This window comes from Lingula anatina, chromosome 1 (assembly GCF_051362555.1).
Source record: "Lingula anatina isolate TDL-2025a chromosome 1, LinAna3.0, whole genome shotgun sequence".
Classification (NCBI taxonomy): Eukaryota; Metazoa; Brachiopoda; class Lingulata; order Lingulida; family Lingulidae; genus Lingula; species Lingula anatina.
The window spans coordinates 26,105,641-26,125,865 of record NC_141767.1 but is presented as its reverse complement, the minus strand read 5'-3'; the positions used below and the strand labels follow the sequence as shown (position 1 = coordinate 26,125,865).

The following is a 20,225-nucleotide window of genomic DNA, read 5'->3' as shown; positions in this document are numbered from 1 at the left end:
ATATCTATGGAAGCATCACACATATTTGAATTACACCAAATAACATAATACATATTCGTAGGCTATATGTCTGTAGCAGCAGGCACGGAGCAGGAACGCACTACGGTTCATCACTTTCCAAGAATGTGACTCGGTGTTGACCGCAGTGACAGATGCTTAGATGCTGCCATCCTAAGAAAATAAGACCTATTTTCCTTGGTGTATTCAAACATACCGAGAATGCAGCTAACATTCCGTAGGATGACTAGCGGCCCGCCTGACACTTAAAAACACTAAGTCTTTAAGCTCACTGACCCCACATAACAGCTTTCTTCAACCTTTAAAAGCCTAGCGGGTAGCTACCACTTGCATGGGCGCGCGTGTCAACATTCCCCTAATGAACAAGATAAGATTCCAGATACAATTTTCGTTGCTGTATAATTGGGAAACTACACACACTGGACAAAAGAAGTGTCACCCCTACTGAGCCAATACTATGGGGGAGATAAATGACTGTGGAATGATATGCTCCTAGTATCATTTTATTAACATCAAATTTCACAAAAAAATCACAAAATGAGAACAAAATATACATTCTACAAAAATATGCAGTTTCAAGTCCAAAATTAGTACTTAGTGGCATAGCCACATGACCTAATAATAGGTGCCAGTCTACGAAGCAAGGATTCATATAATTGTCTGATGCGTTCAGGGCTTATGCTGGCCCAAGCATGAAACACTGAATATAACAGAGTTTCTCTGCTGGTTAGACGGGCATTTGTAAAAAGTTTTGACATATAAATCCACACATTTTCTATTATGTTTGCATCCGGACTCTGGGCAGGCCACATCACCCTGCGAATGTCCTGTTGGTCAAACCAATCATCAACTGCTCTGGGCCTGTGACAAGGAGCATTGTCATCCTGGTGAACAAATGGATAATTCCTGTCACCAAACATGTTAGCAATAGATGGTAGCAAGCCTGACTCTAAAACATCGATATATTTCTAGCGATTCATGTTTCCATTAACCACTATCAATTCGCCCAAGCCATGGATGCTGATGCAGCCCCACACCATGATGAATATGCTGCTCCGGGTTCGAAAATTCAGTGCATGTGGTGCAAATGCTTTACCAGCAGTTTGCCAGCATAGTACCTCTGTCATCTGAGGTCAGACCAAAGCGACACTCATCAGAAAAACTATATAGGACCAATTGTCATGGACTGTCCAGTTCCAGATCCTGTTGACCCTAGTTTACTCTACGTTGCCTGTTTTGTAACGATATAAGAGGTTTCAGTCTTGCTACCCTGCTGTACACTCTCTGAGCATGTAACCGACGCCTAGCAATTTTCACAGGCACATTCTTATGTGTGAAATTGTTCCACTGTGTTGTCAACTGACAAGCAGTGTCGAACTTTGACAACCTGGACATCAAAATCAGTCGTCGGTCCTTACGGCCAGTATTTTTTCTTGGACGACCCATCAGAGGCAATTTGTCACTTGATCCAGTGTTTCTATGCCGAGACCAGACCCCCTGCACGGTTCTGACTGAACAATTCAATTGTATCGATATTCTGACATTGCTTATATTCCGCCTCTTCAGGTTAATAACTTGCACCTATAACCGTTAGATAATTGCCTGTATCTTGCCATATTGGAGTAAGACAGGAATAAAATTTGCTGTACATGTACAAGACCAACAATACAATTCCATGGTATAGCGGTTTTATACTCATTAGTCACATTATAAGTAGACCAGGCATTATAAGTACCCAAGATCTGCCTACTTTTATTACTCTGAGTTAGGGGGTGACACTTCTTTTGTCCAGTGTGTGTATTTCTAGGGATGTAAAGGTTTAAGATACTTGAACGTTTGCAAACCAGAGAAGTCTCCATCAGTTACAGACCCGGTTTCAATGTTGGCATTATTTTTTAATTTAAGGGAAACTTTAAGACTGCATGCCCACAGATTTAGATCGATCCATCTGGATCGACCTAACTCCCTGGGGGTTCTCGCTAAATTGCAGTCAACCGAGCGCGCACCATAGTTAATTACCCCCTTACAGCTTTTAGTAGGCGGGACAGACATTTAAGCCTGTTAAGCTGACACCAATCTAGTGAGACTCCCCAGGGGGATAGATCGATCTAAATATCTATGGGAATGGGGTCTAAAATTCTGCATTTTGGGATCCATTGAAAGATAAATTAAGTTATCATAGGTTGTGGCATTTCAAGAGCCGGTGTAACAGGAATGGAGGTCCTAGGAATGGAAGTCCGGGCTCCGATATGATTAGTACAGGTTAGGATTAGTTGGAGTATTGGGGTTCGAATATGGGATGAATGTCACCTGCACAAAGTAATGTGAAGCGGTTTCTAGCGGAATTCCATTCCTGTTACACCGGTCGGTGTGCGTGCTTCATCCCAGGTACGGGTGCAATGGCCGTGATTTGCAACATCAATATTCAAGGAACGGCGTAACCCTACATCATGAAGTTTGTTGTTTGGATTTTTTGTCTGTAGGGAATGAGACCCGTTTACTTAAGTACCTGTGAATTGATTAAAGATCCAAGTAACTTTTTTTTAATCATTAGATAATGCGATTTAAAAAGGCGATATAAGAATATGTATGTATCTATCAAATTTATTGCTTTTCAGGGTCCTCCTGTGAATAGTAAAACATCTGAAACCGCATGAAACGTGTTAATAAAAAAAAAAACATCCACAGAAATGAACTGATAGCATTAACTTTGTATTTTAGCTTGCTTTGATACATGTGCCATTTGTTGGTGGATTGCAGTAGCTGCGGCCGTAGGTTAACACATTCCGCCAGTTCCAGTTAAGATCGAACTAGACGCAAATACATGTAGGTCCACAATTAGTCCGATAAGTCTTTATACAATTTCTTGATTTTTTAAAATTTCTTCTCAAAATGCAGCGGTATATATGTTTTTTCGTGCCCTTGTAACACATTGTCTTACGTTTTTTGTTTCAAATCGGACCTCATAGAGGATCCTTTTCGAAACCATAAGAAAATACATGTGAGTATAAAAACAATGGAAAACGTGAATCGAGACGTAGCAATGTCACTATACGTCAAAACAGACCCTGTGGTGAATACTATAATCCCAAATATGAAGAGCAATGCCATGAAAACTGTCGCCCCTGCGACCAGTGCAAAAAAAGCAATAAAAACGGGGAAAGTTATCGTGCTGAGCGTCCTAGACAGGGGTCCTGCGTTTGGTTCCAACCCTAGTGCTCGTATAAATGGTGCCGCCAGTTCCTCGTGGACGGTCCTCGCGTCTTTTCGTAGCACGGATCTGCATTAAAAATGAAAAATGATTTTATAAATTGTAATATCCAGTCTCCACAAGTTTATTCCATCAGATTATCGATTACACCAATAATGTATAGAACGTAGCAAGGAAACACATAAAATAGAGAAATAGCAAAGTGGAGAAAAGAACTAATAAAAGAGAGAAGAAAAGCAATAAAACTGTTTTGAAGAAGATTTTTTTGTCAGCGAATTGTTATCAAACCTATACCAAACATTTAAACCTGCACCTGGTCCGAACTCATCATCTTCGGCTTTCAAGAAAAAAAAAGATATTTACCAACTAAAAAAACAAGCATTGATTTATTCCATACATGGGACTATTGTGTCGTTAAATGAATGTTCGCGTCTGGGCCTACTGTATCGATCTGTTTTACTTATCGATTACTCACACATGGTTATTAAGGTGACTCGCATGTACGATTGTGTTGGTTGTATGGATCGTTCGTTATAGTTGTGGAATTATATTGGGTTTGATCCCCTATAGCTTTTGCTGCCGTGTTCGAAAATAGTAAACTGCAAAGTTTCACTGGCCCATGACAGCCCCATACTGTATATACGGACCACTCAATAATAAGTTAACTGTCAATAAAATATCGTACGAGTGCGAATTTTTGAAAAATCAAACCAGGTTGCGAAAGGTCATGAGCTTGCATATGATTAATCACGCTATACTCCTCATGATAGCTACAATATTGAATGTAGCATATCGTTTACCTTACATGGGTACGTGTCGTATTCTCTCCAAGTCAGGTATAATCACAATCGTACCTCTAAAGTTTTGTAAATACCCCCTTTCTTTTCAGTATACGGGTCTACTTACTGTATAATGAGAATTAAATACACTGGCAACATCACTACATGGAAGAGAGCAGATGAAGCTTTTCCCCGCGGCGCACTATCTATCACAGCGAATATAGAGGATGTCGACATGGTAGAGATCCACAGAGCCGAACCGTCATTCCTCTCCTATCTTTGCCAAACTTATCTTTTCAAATATAATAGACTTCATCCTTTGCCGAATATAACGGTCCTATCCTTTTGAATTCACGAGCTTTTGTATTAGTTATCGTCAGAAGTCATCTGTCAATAATTGACCGAGATAAGCATACACAACTGTTCTGATCGATTGGTATGCATTTAATATTAAATTCTTGGGAATATCTAAGTGTGCAAGCTATTTTCTCTCATTACTTGTGGTCAATTTTCAGATAAGAGAGATAACGGAGGCGAGTTTATTGTCCCTTCAAATATACATGTATAAGGAATTTTATTTCAACATTTAAACAGTGTAAGTGTGAAAAGAATGATAAAAATATAATTTACAGTCTGTACCTTTGGCTCCTTTTTCCCTCCATCTTTGCTGAAACTTAAATTTATATCTTAAACGCGTAAAAGATTTACCATACATGAATATCATTCACATGATTATATTTAACTATATGTATTTTCAATTCGTACTTTGTGCATTAATCAAAGTACAAATGTCAATAAAATGACATTTTCAACTGACAATTATTTATGTTATAATTTAAGAAATCGCGAATTGCTGACAGCAAACTAGCCTCAGAGACTCAATTCATGCACACACAAATACGAGATAGTGTGTGTCTCTCTCTATCAGAATACCGCCTTATGCATGCACCACGCATTTTAAGGTAATGTGAAGTTGACCTTACACAGGTAAATATCGAAGAAACACTTAAATCTGTATTGGAGTTTTTCTCGTGGACAATTCGAATGATTCTTATAAGAAACCTCTCACAGATTTCTTTCATTTACACATTGGGACACGTTCTACTATATAATAGATAAGGCTTAGTGTCTCCTCTCCAACATTTCATTTCGTTTTGGGAAGGTGTTGGCGAATCGAGGTGGGTGTTTTGTATCACAGGACTGTATGTTTCTTTCACTTCCAACGTCAAGGGGTACTTTTAAATGATAATAACCACAACAACAGCAGTAAATAATAAAATGATAATAACCAAAACATCAGCAAAACTGTCATTGATCATCAGTTGAATGACTGCACAATATAAACAAAATAAATGTTAATTTCCATTCCATAACCTGAATTCACACATTTGAAAATGTGTGGCCGAAGTTTGCACTAATTAATGTTTAATCACCTTTTCATATTCACCAAAAAGATGGGAGGGGGTTTGCAAAAGGAAAAATCAAAATATCAGCGACCGAAACTATTTTTCATTTTGTGTCATTTATTGGTCACTGATGTTAGAAAAAGTTGCCGAAGCAATAAATTACGACAAACATATCATTTCCATACCATTCTTTATATTCCAACAGGTTCATCGAAACAAGATTTTTAGTTGGGGGGGGGGGGGGGGGGGGGGGGGAGAGAGGGTGCCTATCTCCCACTTCATACATGTATATAGACATGATATCTTCAGCCTGACCAACGACGAGGAATGTATCACGACATTCCACAGCATCGCAATAATCTACACATTACGATATACCTTCATCAGGAACAGTTTACTGGTATCTCACGCTTTTTGCCACAATACAACGCCCATGTAATAGCGGGTCGAGATAAAGTGCTATCGCGTGTTATTAAATGTGCCATTAGGAGTAACATTAAAAACTTGTGTTGTATTATCTAATTTATCTCCGCTGCTGTGGACAATATGAGGGCGATTTTTGAATATGCTTCATCACATCTTCATCCTCAATGATATATCTTCCCAAATAGATCAATCACAAAACTTACTGTCCACTTCGAAGCTGTCGGGCATGGGTGGTTAAGTGAATCTACAGGGGAACTACAAAGTATCAAGCACACGCGATTACAGTGGTCAGCTCTGAATGTGTTACCGCACTGAAATGTGAGGAATTTTCTGCTATATGGCACTGGATATATATATGACTGGACATCATTCTTGTAGGAAAATATGCACAGTCATATTCGTCAGCTGAAAGGTAGGCTTACTGTACGTGCATTTATTATACAGATTGTATAGCTTTGTTCCCAGGTACGGATGATGTACATGTGTAGGCCTACATGTACACGTAAAACATTACACACAACTAGTTTATGACAGATCACTGTCATCTTTTCAGTTTTCATTAATTTTTGATTGTTTCAGATGAGTAACATGTTCATCAGGATGAAAAACACACTCGGACCGTAGAAGAGCGTTAAGATTTGCCATTCATTGTGAAAACCAAATACCGTGGAAATTCAGTAGAAGTGGGTCGAGCCTCTGTAGAATATGAGAGGAAGTAAAGTGAACAAACAGTACAGAGAGACTTGTATTTTCAATTAATGTTATTTGGCCCGAACAGGTGCCTGTGTACATGTACGAAGATTTACAGTATATTCCTCGACATTTAATTACTTTTAAAAAATGTCTCATGAGAATGTCACTCACTTAAAAATTCGTCATGTTTCCAAACAAATTCTTCTACTCAAGTTCGTGTCTAGAATTTAACTGATGAAATAGAATAAAGAAAACCCAAGGTATTGGGCCAGATGTGCACACGTACAATGCACATTGGAATAAATGTAGTGCACTGATATTGAAAATAAAAAATATTCAATGGTAAGTATTTATGTGCGGACATTTTTGCGGGCAAGAGACTTACAAATTTGTACTAGCATTAGAGCTTAAACGGAAAATTTAAATACTATTTTATAATTTCAGATGTAAAATGGTGAGGCCGGTGACGAAACTAGCGGGACCGTTTTCGCTAAAATTATTACACGGATTTCTACTTATGCCCGGTCATCACTTGGCTGCCCACGCCCCATCAGGACTCTACGGAATTCTATACCACGTACTCATGCTTCCAGTCCATCTTTCCTTGTATTTGATTGCACTGACTTATATTTTACTACTCTTCGTATCTGCGGCGGCTGTAGGGCTAGTGACTCTGCTGACTGGAATGGCGCTCTGTCACTATGGGTGTTCTGCTATTGCTACACCATTCTTCCTGTCTGGGCTGGGGTTGATGCTGCTTCTTATACCGTTCTTTCATCAAATTGACAATTCACGCGTGTAAAAATGCTGTATTATCCATACAATAGGATGCGGTTTAAAGCAGTCCTTCTCAAAGACATTCAAAATCATTGACCAAAGTATTGTGCACAGTATATGAAAACACAGCGTCAGGTTTATCGACATATTTTTGCTCGTATGAACTTTTGACGTATCATTTTTCCAAACTACCAGACCTACTGGTATGCTCATTTTTGTGATATCTTGTTAGTACCAGTAGGTCAAATAGTTGACAGTAATGGAAAAAATAGCATCGACGTTTAGGGGACAATTTATGCATATGTTATGTGTCGTGGTGCTTAAAAGTTTGATTTTCATCGAATAAATAACGAACTGCATGGCGTTAGCACCACCTTCAAAAATTGTCATATGGTTAAATGTGTTCCTGCCATCAATGGCCGATTTATTTGGGGGTCAGGGGGGTCCTGACGCCGCCTTCGGTTTCTGAAAAAAGTCACACTAATATTCCCCTCTTGGAATTAGAATTTTGACTAGCTGATTTATAATACTTGCATCCGCGGACGCCCCTTTAAATAATCCTGGAGTCACCCCTGTGCCATACTAATCTAAAGCTAGTTGAAAATCAATCTGTTTCCTCGATGGAAAGTAAGGCTCCTTGTGGTCACTTTCCCCTTGTTTTGGACTTTGGACAACGAGGGTGATCATCTTAGACATAACATTTTAACATATCCACGCAATCTCTTTTTAATACGATAGCGAAAGAGGGATCATCCAGAGATTGGAAGATGCTCTAGAAAATTCTGCAGTTAGTGAGAATGTACAGGCCTGAACCAGAAATTTCAAATGCGGGCATTTCACCAAAAAAACCTCCATGTGCCTAGATCACATTTACCCAATGAGGATCTTTCCCGACAAAAGGGAGGTTCGTTCCTGATTTTGCAATGAGTATACCAGGACAAACATGCAAGTGAAGTATTACTAAAAAGTCATTCTGCAAATGGCGCACCTTCAGAGGGGTTTCAATAAAAGAGAGGGAACAGAATAAAATGACTTCTCTCACCCCACCCTCTCTTATCACGTTATGAAAAATAGTGATAGCCTTACATTCCACTCGCCTACTCAAATTAAGAAATTAGTTATAGTTTCAGATGGCAGAAAATTTACTCTGAGAACGTAGATTAAATATTTGATTTTTGATTTTTTACTTGAAGTATTTTTTTTTGCTCATATAAGAGTTTGCGGATCACAATTTGAAGAAAAGAAAAAGTGAGTTTTCATTTAAGCATGGTGCGATGTTTCGGTAGATACTGATATTAAATGTTGAAAAAAAAAACACACTCCACAGGTAGGTTTTATTTTTGCAAGACTCGCGATAAGAGCTAGGGTTCGATATACAGATACTGCAGGCCCCAGGTTGAAGTTACTAGAGTAAGGGTGCAGCGAGGCATGGAACGCATTCGTACATAACGTGTTGTAAAATGTCAAATACAACATGGCTGAGCCTTTTGTTCTACGCGCTAGCCGCAGTTTGATTCTAATTATTGAACAAAACGAAGATGTATATTTTATATTTTTGACAAACCTGGGGTAGGCCAAGCACGCGCTAGCCGCAGTTTGATTCCAATTATTGAACAGAACAAAGATCTATATTTTATATTTTTGACAAAGAAGGTATGGTTACATACCTGGGGTAGGCCAAGCATGACTTGGAACACGTATGTGGGTAGATGTGTTTGGGGTGTGTCAGTTATCTGCACAGTCTAACAGTAAAATTAATATATAGACGTTCGCTAATAAAAAGAAGATTGCTTCATTTGTAAAGACACGGGAAGAAGATTTGAAGATTTGAAAATACATGTTTAATTTCACTAAAAAAAATCAAATCAATAGATATAAATATGAATTTAACGGAAAATGTGCAAAGGGGAGTCGTAACAAGGGTTACGTGATGACAAATTTTAAACTTATCGAAATACTTCAATTATCCATGATCGTGAATTATTAAAAATGTTTCAAGACACTGATTATTTTTCACGACAGCTTGGTTTCCGACACACATTTGAATTGAAGAGAAAACCGGGATTATTTCTTGACGCGGAAGTATTAATAACAGTTTTCGTTACTAACCGAACAGGGCCATAGCTTCAAGTTCTACGTATTTCCTATCAATAGATTCCGTGGAAGTGAAAAGTGAAAGTCACAGTAGGTCTACCTATTGTCAGCGACAGCCTGAGAAAGTTATGATTAACTTTTGTGTACTAATTTATAACATGAATTGAGATAGTTTTGATCAGCAAAATTTATGGTAGCAAAGGTAAAGTTAGTGGATTTCAACACAAAAAGGATACCTGTCAATATACATTAAGTAACAAGTGAATAATGGCGGACGGTAATAGAAATGAAAACCCGCAAAAGCCTCCAGATCTACGACAGGTAAGCCCCGATTTGCATACTCTTATTTTATTCTTGATTTTTGTTGTGATAACTTGTATCTGGTATATTTATTCCAGAATCATTTTTGTCTCAGAAGGTGCATTTGTAATATGTAAATATGGCATTAACTTAAGTTATATCTTATTCCGAATCAAATTATCAGGAAAGCCGTAGCTATGTAGACTGTTATTTTGTGGTTTGCACGAGTACAAAGTGCAAATTTTCAAATTGCTTGATTGAAGCGTATAAATTATTTGAAGTCAACCATTAAATATGCATGTATATATACATCGAATTCTTTTGAACTTTTATATAGGTAGATAAGGCCATATCTGTTTTCGTTACTAACCGAACAGGGCCATAGCTTCAGTTCTACTAGCACGAAAATTCATGCGTTAGCACTCCTATTGACGATTCTGATAACACAGCCAGTACATATCAGAATCGTCAATAGGAGTGCTAGCGCATGAATTTTCGTGCATCAGTTCTACGTATTTCCTATCAATAGATTTCGTGGAAGTGAAAAGTGAAAGTCGCAGTAGGTCTACCTATTGGCAGCGACAGCCTGAGAAAGTTATGATTAACTTTTGTGTACTAATTTATAACATGAATTGAGATAGTTTTGATCAGCAAAATTTATGGTAGCAAAGGTAAAGTTAGTGGATTTCAACACAAAAAGGATACGTGTCAATATACATTAAGTAACAAGTGAATAATGGCGGACGGTAATAGAAATGAAAACCCGCCAAAGCTTCCAGATCTACGACAGGTAAGCCCCGATTTGCATTTTTAGTATTGGGTATATTCATTCCAAAATCTTTTTTGTGTCAGAAGGTGCATTTGTAATATGTAAATATGGCATCAACTTAAGTTATCTTATGCCGAATCAAATTATCAGGAAAGCTGTAGCTATGTTGACTGTTAATTTGGGGTTTGCACGAGTACAAAGTGCAAATTTTCGAATTGCTTGATTGAAACATATTGCTGGTGATAACAAAAATGTTTTGGGCATAGCATTACCATACACCTTCGCGAGAATATCCAAATGTTTGTTCTGTCCTAGCATTGCTTAAAATACAGTGTATAGTATACTTTTTTTACATGTAGTATATTAAGTTTACATTTATTTGATATCGTAGCAGCTTGAAACTATTTACTTTATCTTTATTTCATTTTCCTTGTACTTTTAGTTTCTGAATAGAAAGCGGCGTCATCAGTCGAGTGAGAATAATGCGGTAAATCAGAGGAGAGGAGATGAGAGAAACTCTTCACATCTAACGCCAGACAGAGATAGAGATCGGTAAGTACGATTTACTTATTTTGTCAATATGACTTTTCCTATCACATGTTTTATAGTAATGAAAAAGAGAAGTCATGAAATATGAAACCCATATTACAACTCATCCCTTAGATAGCTCAAAATAAGTAGGCTATCGGTTTTTATCAAATATGAGTGCATTGTGTGGTCTGCGATTCTTTTGATAAGGACACAGAGCACATGATGAGGCAGGACTCATAACATCCATCATAAGTACAAATAAAGAAGTGCGTGAGCTAGAAAGCGAGGCCGGGAAGTGTAATGGCGAATTACGTTTACTGCGAACAATGCAATTTAGACATTTTTCAGTCAGTAAAATTGAGTTATTCGACATAGCAAATTGGATATACATTATTAATGGTGACAAAATCAGGCGAAAGATGACATGTGTAATTCTAGGCCTACTATTTTTAAAAATCGTTTTAATTTTTAATAGATGATTCCATTTTTATATTTCATATTAGGTCCAACAGGACTATATTACGGATATATATTCCATGAATATAATATGTTAAAACAAAATAAGATAGATGGTCTAGTATTTGAAAGTTTTAGTTATGACGTGTGAGAAACGGAAATACAGGTTCACAACAGGGAAATACAGGCACACAACAGGGGTGGCACTTGATATGGTTATTCTCTTTCTTACAATGTTTGTCCTTTGCATCATATTATACCTATACTGCTTTTGATACTTGCTCACTGATTTTCATTAAAGGTGCATATGAGGTCAAATTTTGGCAACAAAAGCCAACCAATTGCCAGCATATAGTTTCAAGTAATATAACTAAGAGAATTGCCAAAAGGCATAGTTTAATTTTACCCGAAAATGATGTTTGAAAGGATTTTTCTGCTAGCATTCTATGCTGTATGTCAATGGGGCAGAAAAGTAAGTCACGAAAGTAAGTTAAATTTTTGACCAAAAATTTAAAGAAAGGAGCAGTCTAAAGCTCTTTTATGGCTGATCAATTGATCTATTCAGTTTATCCCTTGGCATGTCGAATCAATTTGAGTCATATAAGAAACTGGTAGAAGTGCTTTATTTGTGTTACTGTGAATCCACGCTCCACCAATGCTCGGTCCGTATGTACCGTTAAGAAGTAAGATTTTTCCTGCATGGTAGTTGCAACTTTCATCATTCCATTCTGATATCAAGTCAGAAATAAGGAAATTATGTCATTCTGATATCAAGTCAGAAATAAGGAAATTATGTCGAGGAAGAACATGCCGAAAACTGCCCATGTTAAGTTCTTCAAACTTCAAGGTGATATATATATATATATATATATATATATATATATATATATATATATATAATGGCAGACACACCCCAGAAAATATATCGTTCACTCGGGCAGCGTATCGGAAACACTAATTTATATACTGATGTAGTTTATGAAATCCACTCCTAGCCTATCCACTGAAAAAAGACAAATTTTGGCCCTTAGAAACCCAACAAAAAAATAGACCAAGAATTTTAAAAAAATAATAATAATAACTAATGCTAACTGATTACAGGATGATACATTTGATGATGTATTTTGGATGATTTGTATAACTGAATATATACATGTATACCCACTACGTTTAAACCTGAAAATGTTTTAAATATGCGTATTATTGAAGAGAATCCATTTTGGAAACAGAATTAAAGTTACTTAAAATGTTTGAAAGTACACGTAGAATTAAACATGTACATAGCCTTAAACTTTGACTACACCCAACGTTATGTAAAAGAATTATTTTTAAAAGTAGATTATGACCAGTAGTTTGTTATAAAATTCGACTAACTGCATTTTGCAAGTTGAAATTGAACACACTGGTACTAAAATTCCCTAGACATTGTGCGTCGAAGGCAATAAAACTTCTCTGTTAAAACACAAAACCATGTATCAAAGGACAATCATTTTTACAGCAAGCGCTTCAAACTGGAAAGAGGTTATGAAAGTGACGTTACTAAGTTCCACAGAGACCAACGGAACACCAACCACCGGAACACCAACCACCCTGGCACGACACTGCACAAGGATAGAATGCATCAGTTTGGTGGATATGATTCTGATAGAAGACAACAGCGACACCTAAAAGCCACCAAGTATGTTGACAGATCAAGAAGTTGCACGTATGCATCTCCCCATTCAACAGCAACTTTAGGGACAACCCAGAGGGGACACTTCCACGCCAATATCCAGTATGCAGCTGCCAGTTCAGAAAGAGGAACGAGCACATTGCAATCGATTCGCTCGAGGGCTGACTTCATTCGAAAAAGAAAAAGGAAAGATAGTCACGATCACAGCTTTACACTGGACAAAGACAGAATGTCTGAAACTAATGAGAGTGGTCTATATCTTTCCAAGCGGGCAACCACAACAAGAGCCTTTAGGCACGAATCCTATTCAACAAAAAGTTCAGGAAAAACACTGAGAGGAAATTCCCACTCCAGGGATATCCAGTGTGTTAAATCTGTCACAGAGATAAAAGAAACTGACACGAAAACGGGGAGAAGGGATAGAAATAATACTGGGAGGTCAAACAGAAGTGGTTCAAAAGCAAAAACAGCAACTTGCAAAGCACTTGGATATAAACGGCTGGAAAATATATCACTTTTGGAACCTGATAAAGCTGCATTGGAGCTTGGATCAGATGGTGAAATATTTATTAAAGAACTGGAAACGGGGAAACTGTCTAATGACAAATTACGCCTTGTAGTCAAAACATTGGCCAATGTTTCATCTTCTACATATGACAACAACAAAAGAGAGCTGTTACGAAAGGTGTATAATACCAGCTTTCTTGAAAATGGATCAGATTTGATATCATTCATCAGTAATTTTTGTATTAGTTTTGAGTCCTCCCGGGATGAAGACTTTTTCAAACAATTGATGACGGTTTTGAAAGAAATCATCATTACTGTCGATGCCCAAAGAATCATGCAAAAACTTCTTCCCTTGACTACAGCGTTAGATGCCACAATTATGAACATTAAGGAGAAATGTCAAGACCCAAACGAAATGGAAGAGCACAGAATTAGTCTCAAACGCATCACGGATACTTGTATATCTAGAGCTAAAAAGAAGTCAAGCAATATTGAAATGGGGCCCCCGGATGACTTTGTTGAAATTTCAGTTCTCCCCTCAAAAGAAGACTTGCTGCAGAAAGATACGTTTTTAAGAAAAAATCGTGTAGTAGGAAGTTATGAATCGTTGCACGACTACCTTGATGTACAGTTTCGTCTTATGCGTGAAGATTTTGTTCAGCCTCTAAGAACTTCTCTGAGAGATTATTTTTTAGACAAGAAGGTAGACAATATCTACAAAAAGCTTCGAATCCTCCCATACAGCGTTATAGATCCTCAGTGTGGGATCGTTTATCGAGTGCAATTTGATACATCAACTTTGAAAAATGTTAAATGGGGATACTCGAAACGTTTGATGTGTGGTTCACTTGTGCTTTTGTTTACCGACAACCTAAATAGTATTGTTTATGCTACAATCTCAGGGTGCCATAGAGATGTCAAAGCACTTGAAAAAGGACTTATTTATCTTCATTTCTTTTCCTCTGCCCAATATGTTCATTCACTCATGAATCAAGAATTTCAAATGCTCGAATCACCTGCATTCTTTAAAGGTTATGAACCCATTTTAAAATCTCTAAAGAGATTTGATGAGATGGAAGATTTTCCATTTATGAAATATATAGTGCATTGTGCAACTATTGTTTCCCCGCCGTATTACTTAACAGTTCCAAAGACTGAAATGAGCAATTTTGGGTCACCATCATTCCACCCCGGAAGTGCAGATATGGTCCATACGCCGAAATTACATTATCCGATGTCGCTGCCATACCAGGACATTCGGAGATCGCCCCGCAGAGCGCCGTCACCATCATACAGTCCCCTGTCACCATCATACAGTCCGGTCTCACCATCATACTGCCCAGTGTCGCCGTCAGTCAACCCGACGCTACCAGCACACAGTTCACCTCTCACGGGCAGTCCAGGTAGGTCAAAGATCGCCTCATGCATTCTAGAGAGTCCAACGTGCGCATTAACATCTTCAGATATTACATCGATGAATCAAGACTGCGCACCAGCATCACCACAAACCAGGGAAATTGAAACGTTGTATGATTTCAGTCCTTTAACACAATCTTATACTGATGCAGCCCATTTTGGACATGCTCACTCTTCAAAAGAGTTACTTGTCCCAGTGCTTAACCTTGAACAGTGGCCTGAAGCTCATGAGCTTGGCTTGGACGAAAGTCAGAGAAGAGCCATTCATTTGGCATTAACAAAAGAACTTGCCATAATTCAAGGGCCGCCAGGAACAGGAAAAACTCATGTTGGTTACAAAATTGTCCAACTTCTACTGCAGAACAGTGACAAGCGACGCAACAGCAACTCTAATACCCAAATTTTGGTTGTTTGCTACACAAATCACGCACTAGATCAGTTCCTAGAAGGTGTATTAAGGACGAGTAGCAAACATATTAAACAGACTAGTGACATGATAAGGATTGGTTCTAGGTCAAAAAGTGAGATGCTCAGCAAGCATATGTTATGTAATATCAAAAGAGATATCATCTCAAAGATAAAGTCAGGCCATGAAAGAGGAAATCGTTTGATTTCAAGGACTAAGAAAGAACTTGCCGATATCGAAGGGGATTTCAAAATGGCTCAGGCAGTGCTGGGGAAAATTGATTCACGCGCATGCATTTTTAACGAAGGTGTCCTACATAGTTACGGCTGTATATCATTCAGTCAAGAACAGGCTTTCTCTTCCTGTAAATCAGAACAACCACTGTTAAAGTGGTTGAACGTTTTTAATGTTTCGATATCTGGGCATGCTAAGAAACCGTCTCGTCCAAGCTTTCAACAGAAAGTAAGAGAAACTGAGTCCGGTGAAATAACGAGTGATGAGAACATTGACCCCGAGTTGATCGAATATATTGAATCAATAATGGAATATTCTGTTGAAGAGGTTTGGAGAGGCAAAAAAGAAGATTATGAAGAGCACCTTCGGTCGTACGTTGCCCTTGACACAGTCAAATTACAGGATGACATGAAGAAGAACAAACTGAAAGGCATTTGGGCGAAAATTCACCCGCATCACATTCCAGACATAATACAGAATGTTCACAGGGAACTCCAAGATGCTGGTAATGTACTAGAGTCCACAATGGTCAAAAATGTTTGGGATCTTTCTATCAGTGACCGATGGAAACTTTATCGAGCATGGGTGATGCGTTTTCGTTACATTATCGATCAAAAAGTTACTGCATACAAAACAAAATATGCAGATACTTTGGCCAAGTACAAGGAAATTCAAAATGATGAAGATTACGAAATCTTAAAAGATGCAAAAGTCATCGGTTTGACCACAACTGGATCAGCAATACGTTACAAAATTTTAGAAAAACTTCAGCCACAAGTTATTATCGTGGAAGAAGCTGCAGAGTGCCTGGAATCACACATCACTAGCACATTAACATCATCGAGTCAGCATCTTATTCTCATTGGCGACCATCAGCAGCTTAAGCCCAAGCCAACTGTTTATGCTCTGGCAAAGAGGTACAATATTGATATTTCACTGTTTGAAAGGCTAATAAACAACAAACTGCCACACGTTTGTCTTAAAGAGCAGCATCGAATGCGACCAGAAATTGCAAAATTTTTGGTGCCGATCTTCTATGACAGCCTGGCTGACCATAAATCTGTTCTGGACATCAAACCCATCCGCGGAGTCCAAAGGAACTTGTTTTTTGTGACTCATGATGAGGCAGAAATCAAGGAGTTTGAGAAAAGCCCATCCAATATGCACGAAGCACACTTCATCATTGCCCTACACGGGTACTTACTTCAACAAGGTTATCAGCCACACGACATCACAATTCTCACCCCCTATTCTGGGCAGGCCAATGTATTACGAAAACTTATGAAGGCAGAAGATAACCAAAACACAAAATCTAAAGCAAATACTCCATATGACAAAGAATATAACAGAACTCCTAGTAAAGAACACCCAATGTCATCAAGGATCGCCACAATCGATAACTTTCAAGGGGAGGAAAACAGGATCATCTTGTTATCATTAGTGAAAAGCAATGAAGAAGGTAAAATTGGGTTTCTGGATACATCCAACAGGGTGTGTGTTGCGTTATCTAGAGCCAAGGAAGGGTTTTATGCTATAGGTAACTTTGCGTTGTACAAAAAGGAAAGTGATGTGTGGAGGAAGCTGATAGATAAAATGTATCAAGAGGGAAATGTGGGCAGTGCCCTAAATTTGTGTTGTCCGAACCACCCTGATAAAATTACAGAAGTGCGATGCAGAAAAGATTTTGATAAAGTGCCTGAAGGAGGTTGCCAAGTCCTATGCCAAACTCGTTTACCTTGTGGTCACACATGTCCAAGAAAGTGTCACTCAGACAATGTGATGCATGAAAACCAAATTTGTCTTAAGACATGTGAAAAAGAGATGTGCAGCCAAGGTCACCGTTGTCAGAAGCCCTGTTACACTCATGAAAATTGCGGCCCTTGTAACATAGAAGTTACAAAGATTATACATAAATGTGGGCACAAACAGATGGTACCTTGTCACATACCAGAATCAAATTTCTCTTGTCGGGAACCTTGCGAAAAGGTCCTGCCATGTGACCACACCTGTCAAGAAAAATGTGGAGATACGTGCACAGTGCCAAGTAAGTGTAAAGGCTCGGTGAAGGTTACCCTCAGGTGTGGCCATGAGGTTCAGACCGATTGTTACATTGGCAAAAATGCAGTATGCTCTGTGCCATGTGTAGCTTTACTTGAGTACTGTGACCACCCGTGTTCTGGGACTTGTGGAGAATGTATGCAGGGGCGCCTTCACAAAGCATGCAGTGCACATTGCGGAAGGATACTTCTCTGTGGGCATGAATGTAATATGCCGTGTGCAAAATCCTGTCCACCATGCACTAAGCCGTGCAAAATTAGATGCATTCACAACAGATGCCTTAGACGATGCTCATATATATGCCAAAATTGTCGAGAGCCATGCCGTTGGCGCTGTACACATCTCCAGTGTAATAAACTTTGTTTTGAAATGTGTGATCGTGAGCCATGCAATGAACCCTGTGAGAAGACTCTAGAATGTGGTCACCCATGCATGGGACTCTGTGGCGAACAGCACCCAAAGCTATGCAGAATATGCAATGAAAATGATGTACAGGAAATTTTGGAGTTGTATTCTTATGAGGAAAACGATAGCGAAGCACGGTTGATGATGCTGAGAGATTGTGGACATATGTTTGAAAGAAAGTTTCTTGACCGTTACATGGAATATGAACAAAGTTCAGATATCCATTCCATTCAGCTGAAGGCATGTCCAATTTGCAGGACACCACTATACAGCACACAGCGGTACGGAAACATTTTCAAACAGACACTTCGGGATATGCAAAGAGTCCGTAAAAGGATTCTACAAGAATCCAAGTCTCAGTTATTTAAACAACAGAAAGAGGATCTTATTGCACAGTTAGAAGACAGGGAGAACACTGTGCCTTCGGAACTTGGAAGTAGATTGTTAAAAGAAGTACAGAAGTGTGAAATGAGCCACATACTCAGAAGCTTGCAAGGAGTATCACTATCATTAATCAAAATAGACCAAGTAGAGCGTCAATTTTGCGAAATTTATGACAAGTTTGAAGATGCCCCATTTTTAGACGAAACCTTCATGCATACAGTATCAGATGTAAAAGAAGACATTTCAAAGCTTAAGTTATGGCTTTCAAAGAAGCGAACATTGTCAGAGTATCAAAGTGGACAACTCGTCAAAGAGGTCCAACGATTAACGCTAGCAGGCAGCCTTTTTCAGATATTAATTTCAATAACCTCCCAGTTCAAGGGCAATCCTGTCGAGAATAAGGAAGAAAGGGATAGGCTCACTGAGCATGGAAATGAAGCGATGGGTGGTTTTAAGCAGATTAACACGAGACACCCTCCAACCGAGGAGACATTGGAATCAGTCACGCGTTTGATATCGTCTCTGAAGCAGTACAGTGGACCCGACACAGAGAGCCTTAAACTGGTAGTCAAAGCAATGGACTTTGGTCCTCAGAGTCATTGGTACAAGTGTCCCAATGGTCACATCTACTGTGTAACTGAGTGTGGAAGGCCTATGGAAGAAAGCGTTTGTCCGGAATGCCAAGAAGTTATAGGAGGGGAGAACCACAGGTAGAGGATAAGATGCACTTGTTTTATTCAGATACTTAGATAGTCAAATTAAATGCTTTGGAAAAGACATGATCTTCCGTAATATGTTCAGTGTAATCCGCTAACCTCTTCCTGATAAAAGTTTCTGTGTCTTCATGAAAATAAAAAATTATAGTGTTGTGTAATATCTTTCTCTTTAGGCTTCGGTCGGACAACCAGGAAGTAGATATAAACGCTCTGGTATACACCTAACAACAGCCATATGATACTTTTTGTGAAGGTAACTTTTCAAATTATCTTTATGAGTGAATTTATAATAGAACTTGGAGAATTTATTAAGTCGTTTATATCTTAAATTATGCCACAGTTCATGCTGCTTTTAACTATGTATCATTTTTTATTTTAGTTCAATGCGTTACTTCTGGAAATTGAATCGGCGTCCGACGTTCGACGATTACTTACATATCCATTCAGAAGCGATAGTACAAATATGGCAGTTGCATTTGTCTTTTTCTGTGAACTCACTATAATCGTTTTAAACCCCCTTAATCCATTCATTTTTTTTGTTATTTTGTTTATTTTGTATATTACGGTACCTACAGTGCCGCCGGAATGTCCCCTTACCAAATGGCCGTATGGTTTCCCAACCCTGCCCCATATGGTCGAACAATAGAGTCCGTATGATAATTACAGGGTAGGGGAATCCCCAAGAAATCCTTATCGGACACCCAAATTAGTCGGTTCAATGAACACGGTCTGCCCCTTCTTAATTGCCTCACTTAAAGTTTCTATTATAGCTGATGCAAAGAGATTGCTATCGACACGAGCAAACAATACCGGGTTATGTGTCAACTGCAACAGAAGACTCGAGTAAAGGCAAGTCAAATATTAGAACAAAACTCTGAAGAACAAATCAGGCTTAGTTTTAAAACACGTACCCTGTATAACAATTTTATTTGATGATAATAAGTCACGATCAACAAAAGCGTAGTTA

At 38.5% G+C, this 20,225-nt stretch overlaps 1 protein-coding gene and 2 long non-coding RNA genes across 4 annotated transcripts; 2 read left to right on the top strand and 1 right to left on the bottom strand.

Annotated features, from left to right (window-relative positions):
- Positions 1-2,596: 2,596 nt before the first annotated feature.
- Positions 2,597-5,060, bottom strand: LOC147764166 (uncharacterized). Its single transcript, XR_015331696.1, has 2 exons — positions 4,136-5,060; positions 2,597-3,298 (listed from the first exon to the last, which is right to left on the bottom strand). It is a non-coding gene; the product is annotated as an uncharacterized LOC147764166 (long non-coding RNA).
- An 837-nt stretch (positions 5,061-5,897) lies between these two features.
- Positions 5,898-7,712, top strand: LOC147764165 (uncharacterized). The gene is made up of 3 exons (XR_015331698.1): positions 5,898-6,252; positions 6,420-6,523; positions 6,978-7,712. It is a non-coding gene; the product is annotated as an uncharacterized LOC147764165 (long non-coding RNA).
- A 1,711-nt stretch (positions 7,713-9,423) lies between these two features.
- On the top strand, positions 9,424-19,824 carry LOC106167577 (NFX1-type zinc finger-containing protein 1-like). Of its 2 annotated transcripts, none has more exons than XM_086999993.1 (5): positions 9,424-9,725; positions 10,916-11,025; positions 12,959-19,252; positions 19,432-19,511; positions 19,638-19,824. In XM_086999993.1, exons 1-4 carry the CDS (start codon positions 9,672-9,674, stop codon positions 19,481-19,483), a joined length of 6,510 nt encoding a protein of 2,169 aa, XP_086856119.1. In that variant the 5' UTR covers positions 9,424-9,671; the 3' UTR covers positions 19,484-19,511; positions 19,638-19,824. The 2 variants fall into 2 exon arrangements, with proteins under 2 accessions (XP_086856119.1, XP_086856118.1); XM_086999992.1 differs by lacking the exon at positions 9,424-9,725 and adding an exon at positions 9,733-10,494.
- Positions 19,825-20,225: the final 401 nt, after the last annotated feature.

What these genes read in the sequence shown, in the direction of transcription:
- LOC106167577 (XM_086999993.1), top strand. Translation starts at nt 9,672, where the DNA reads ATGGCGGACGGTAATAGAAATGAAAACCCGCAAAAGCCTCCAGATCTA. An exon ending in AGCCTCCAGATCTACGACAG is followed by an intron (nt 9,726 to 10,915) that starts GTAAGCCCCGAT and finishes TTGTACTTTTAG; the next exon opens with TTTCTGAATAGAAAGCGGCG. An exon ending in ATAGGAGGGGAGAACCACAG is followed by an intron (nt 19,253 to 19,431) that starts GTAGAGGATAAG and finishes CTTTCTCTTTAG; the next exon opens with GCTTCGGTCGGACAACCAGG.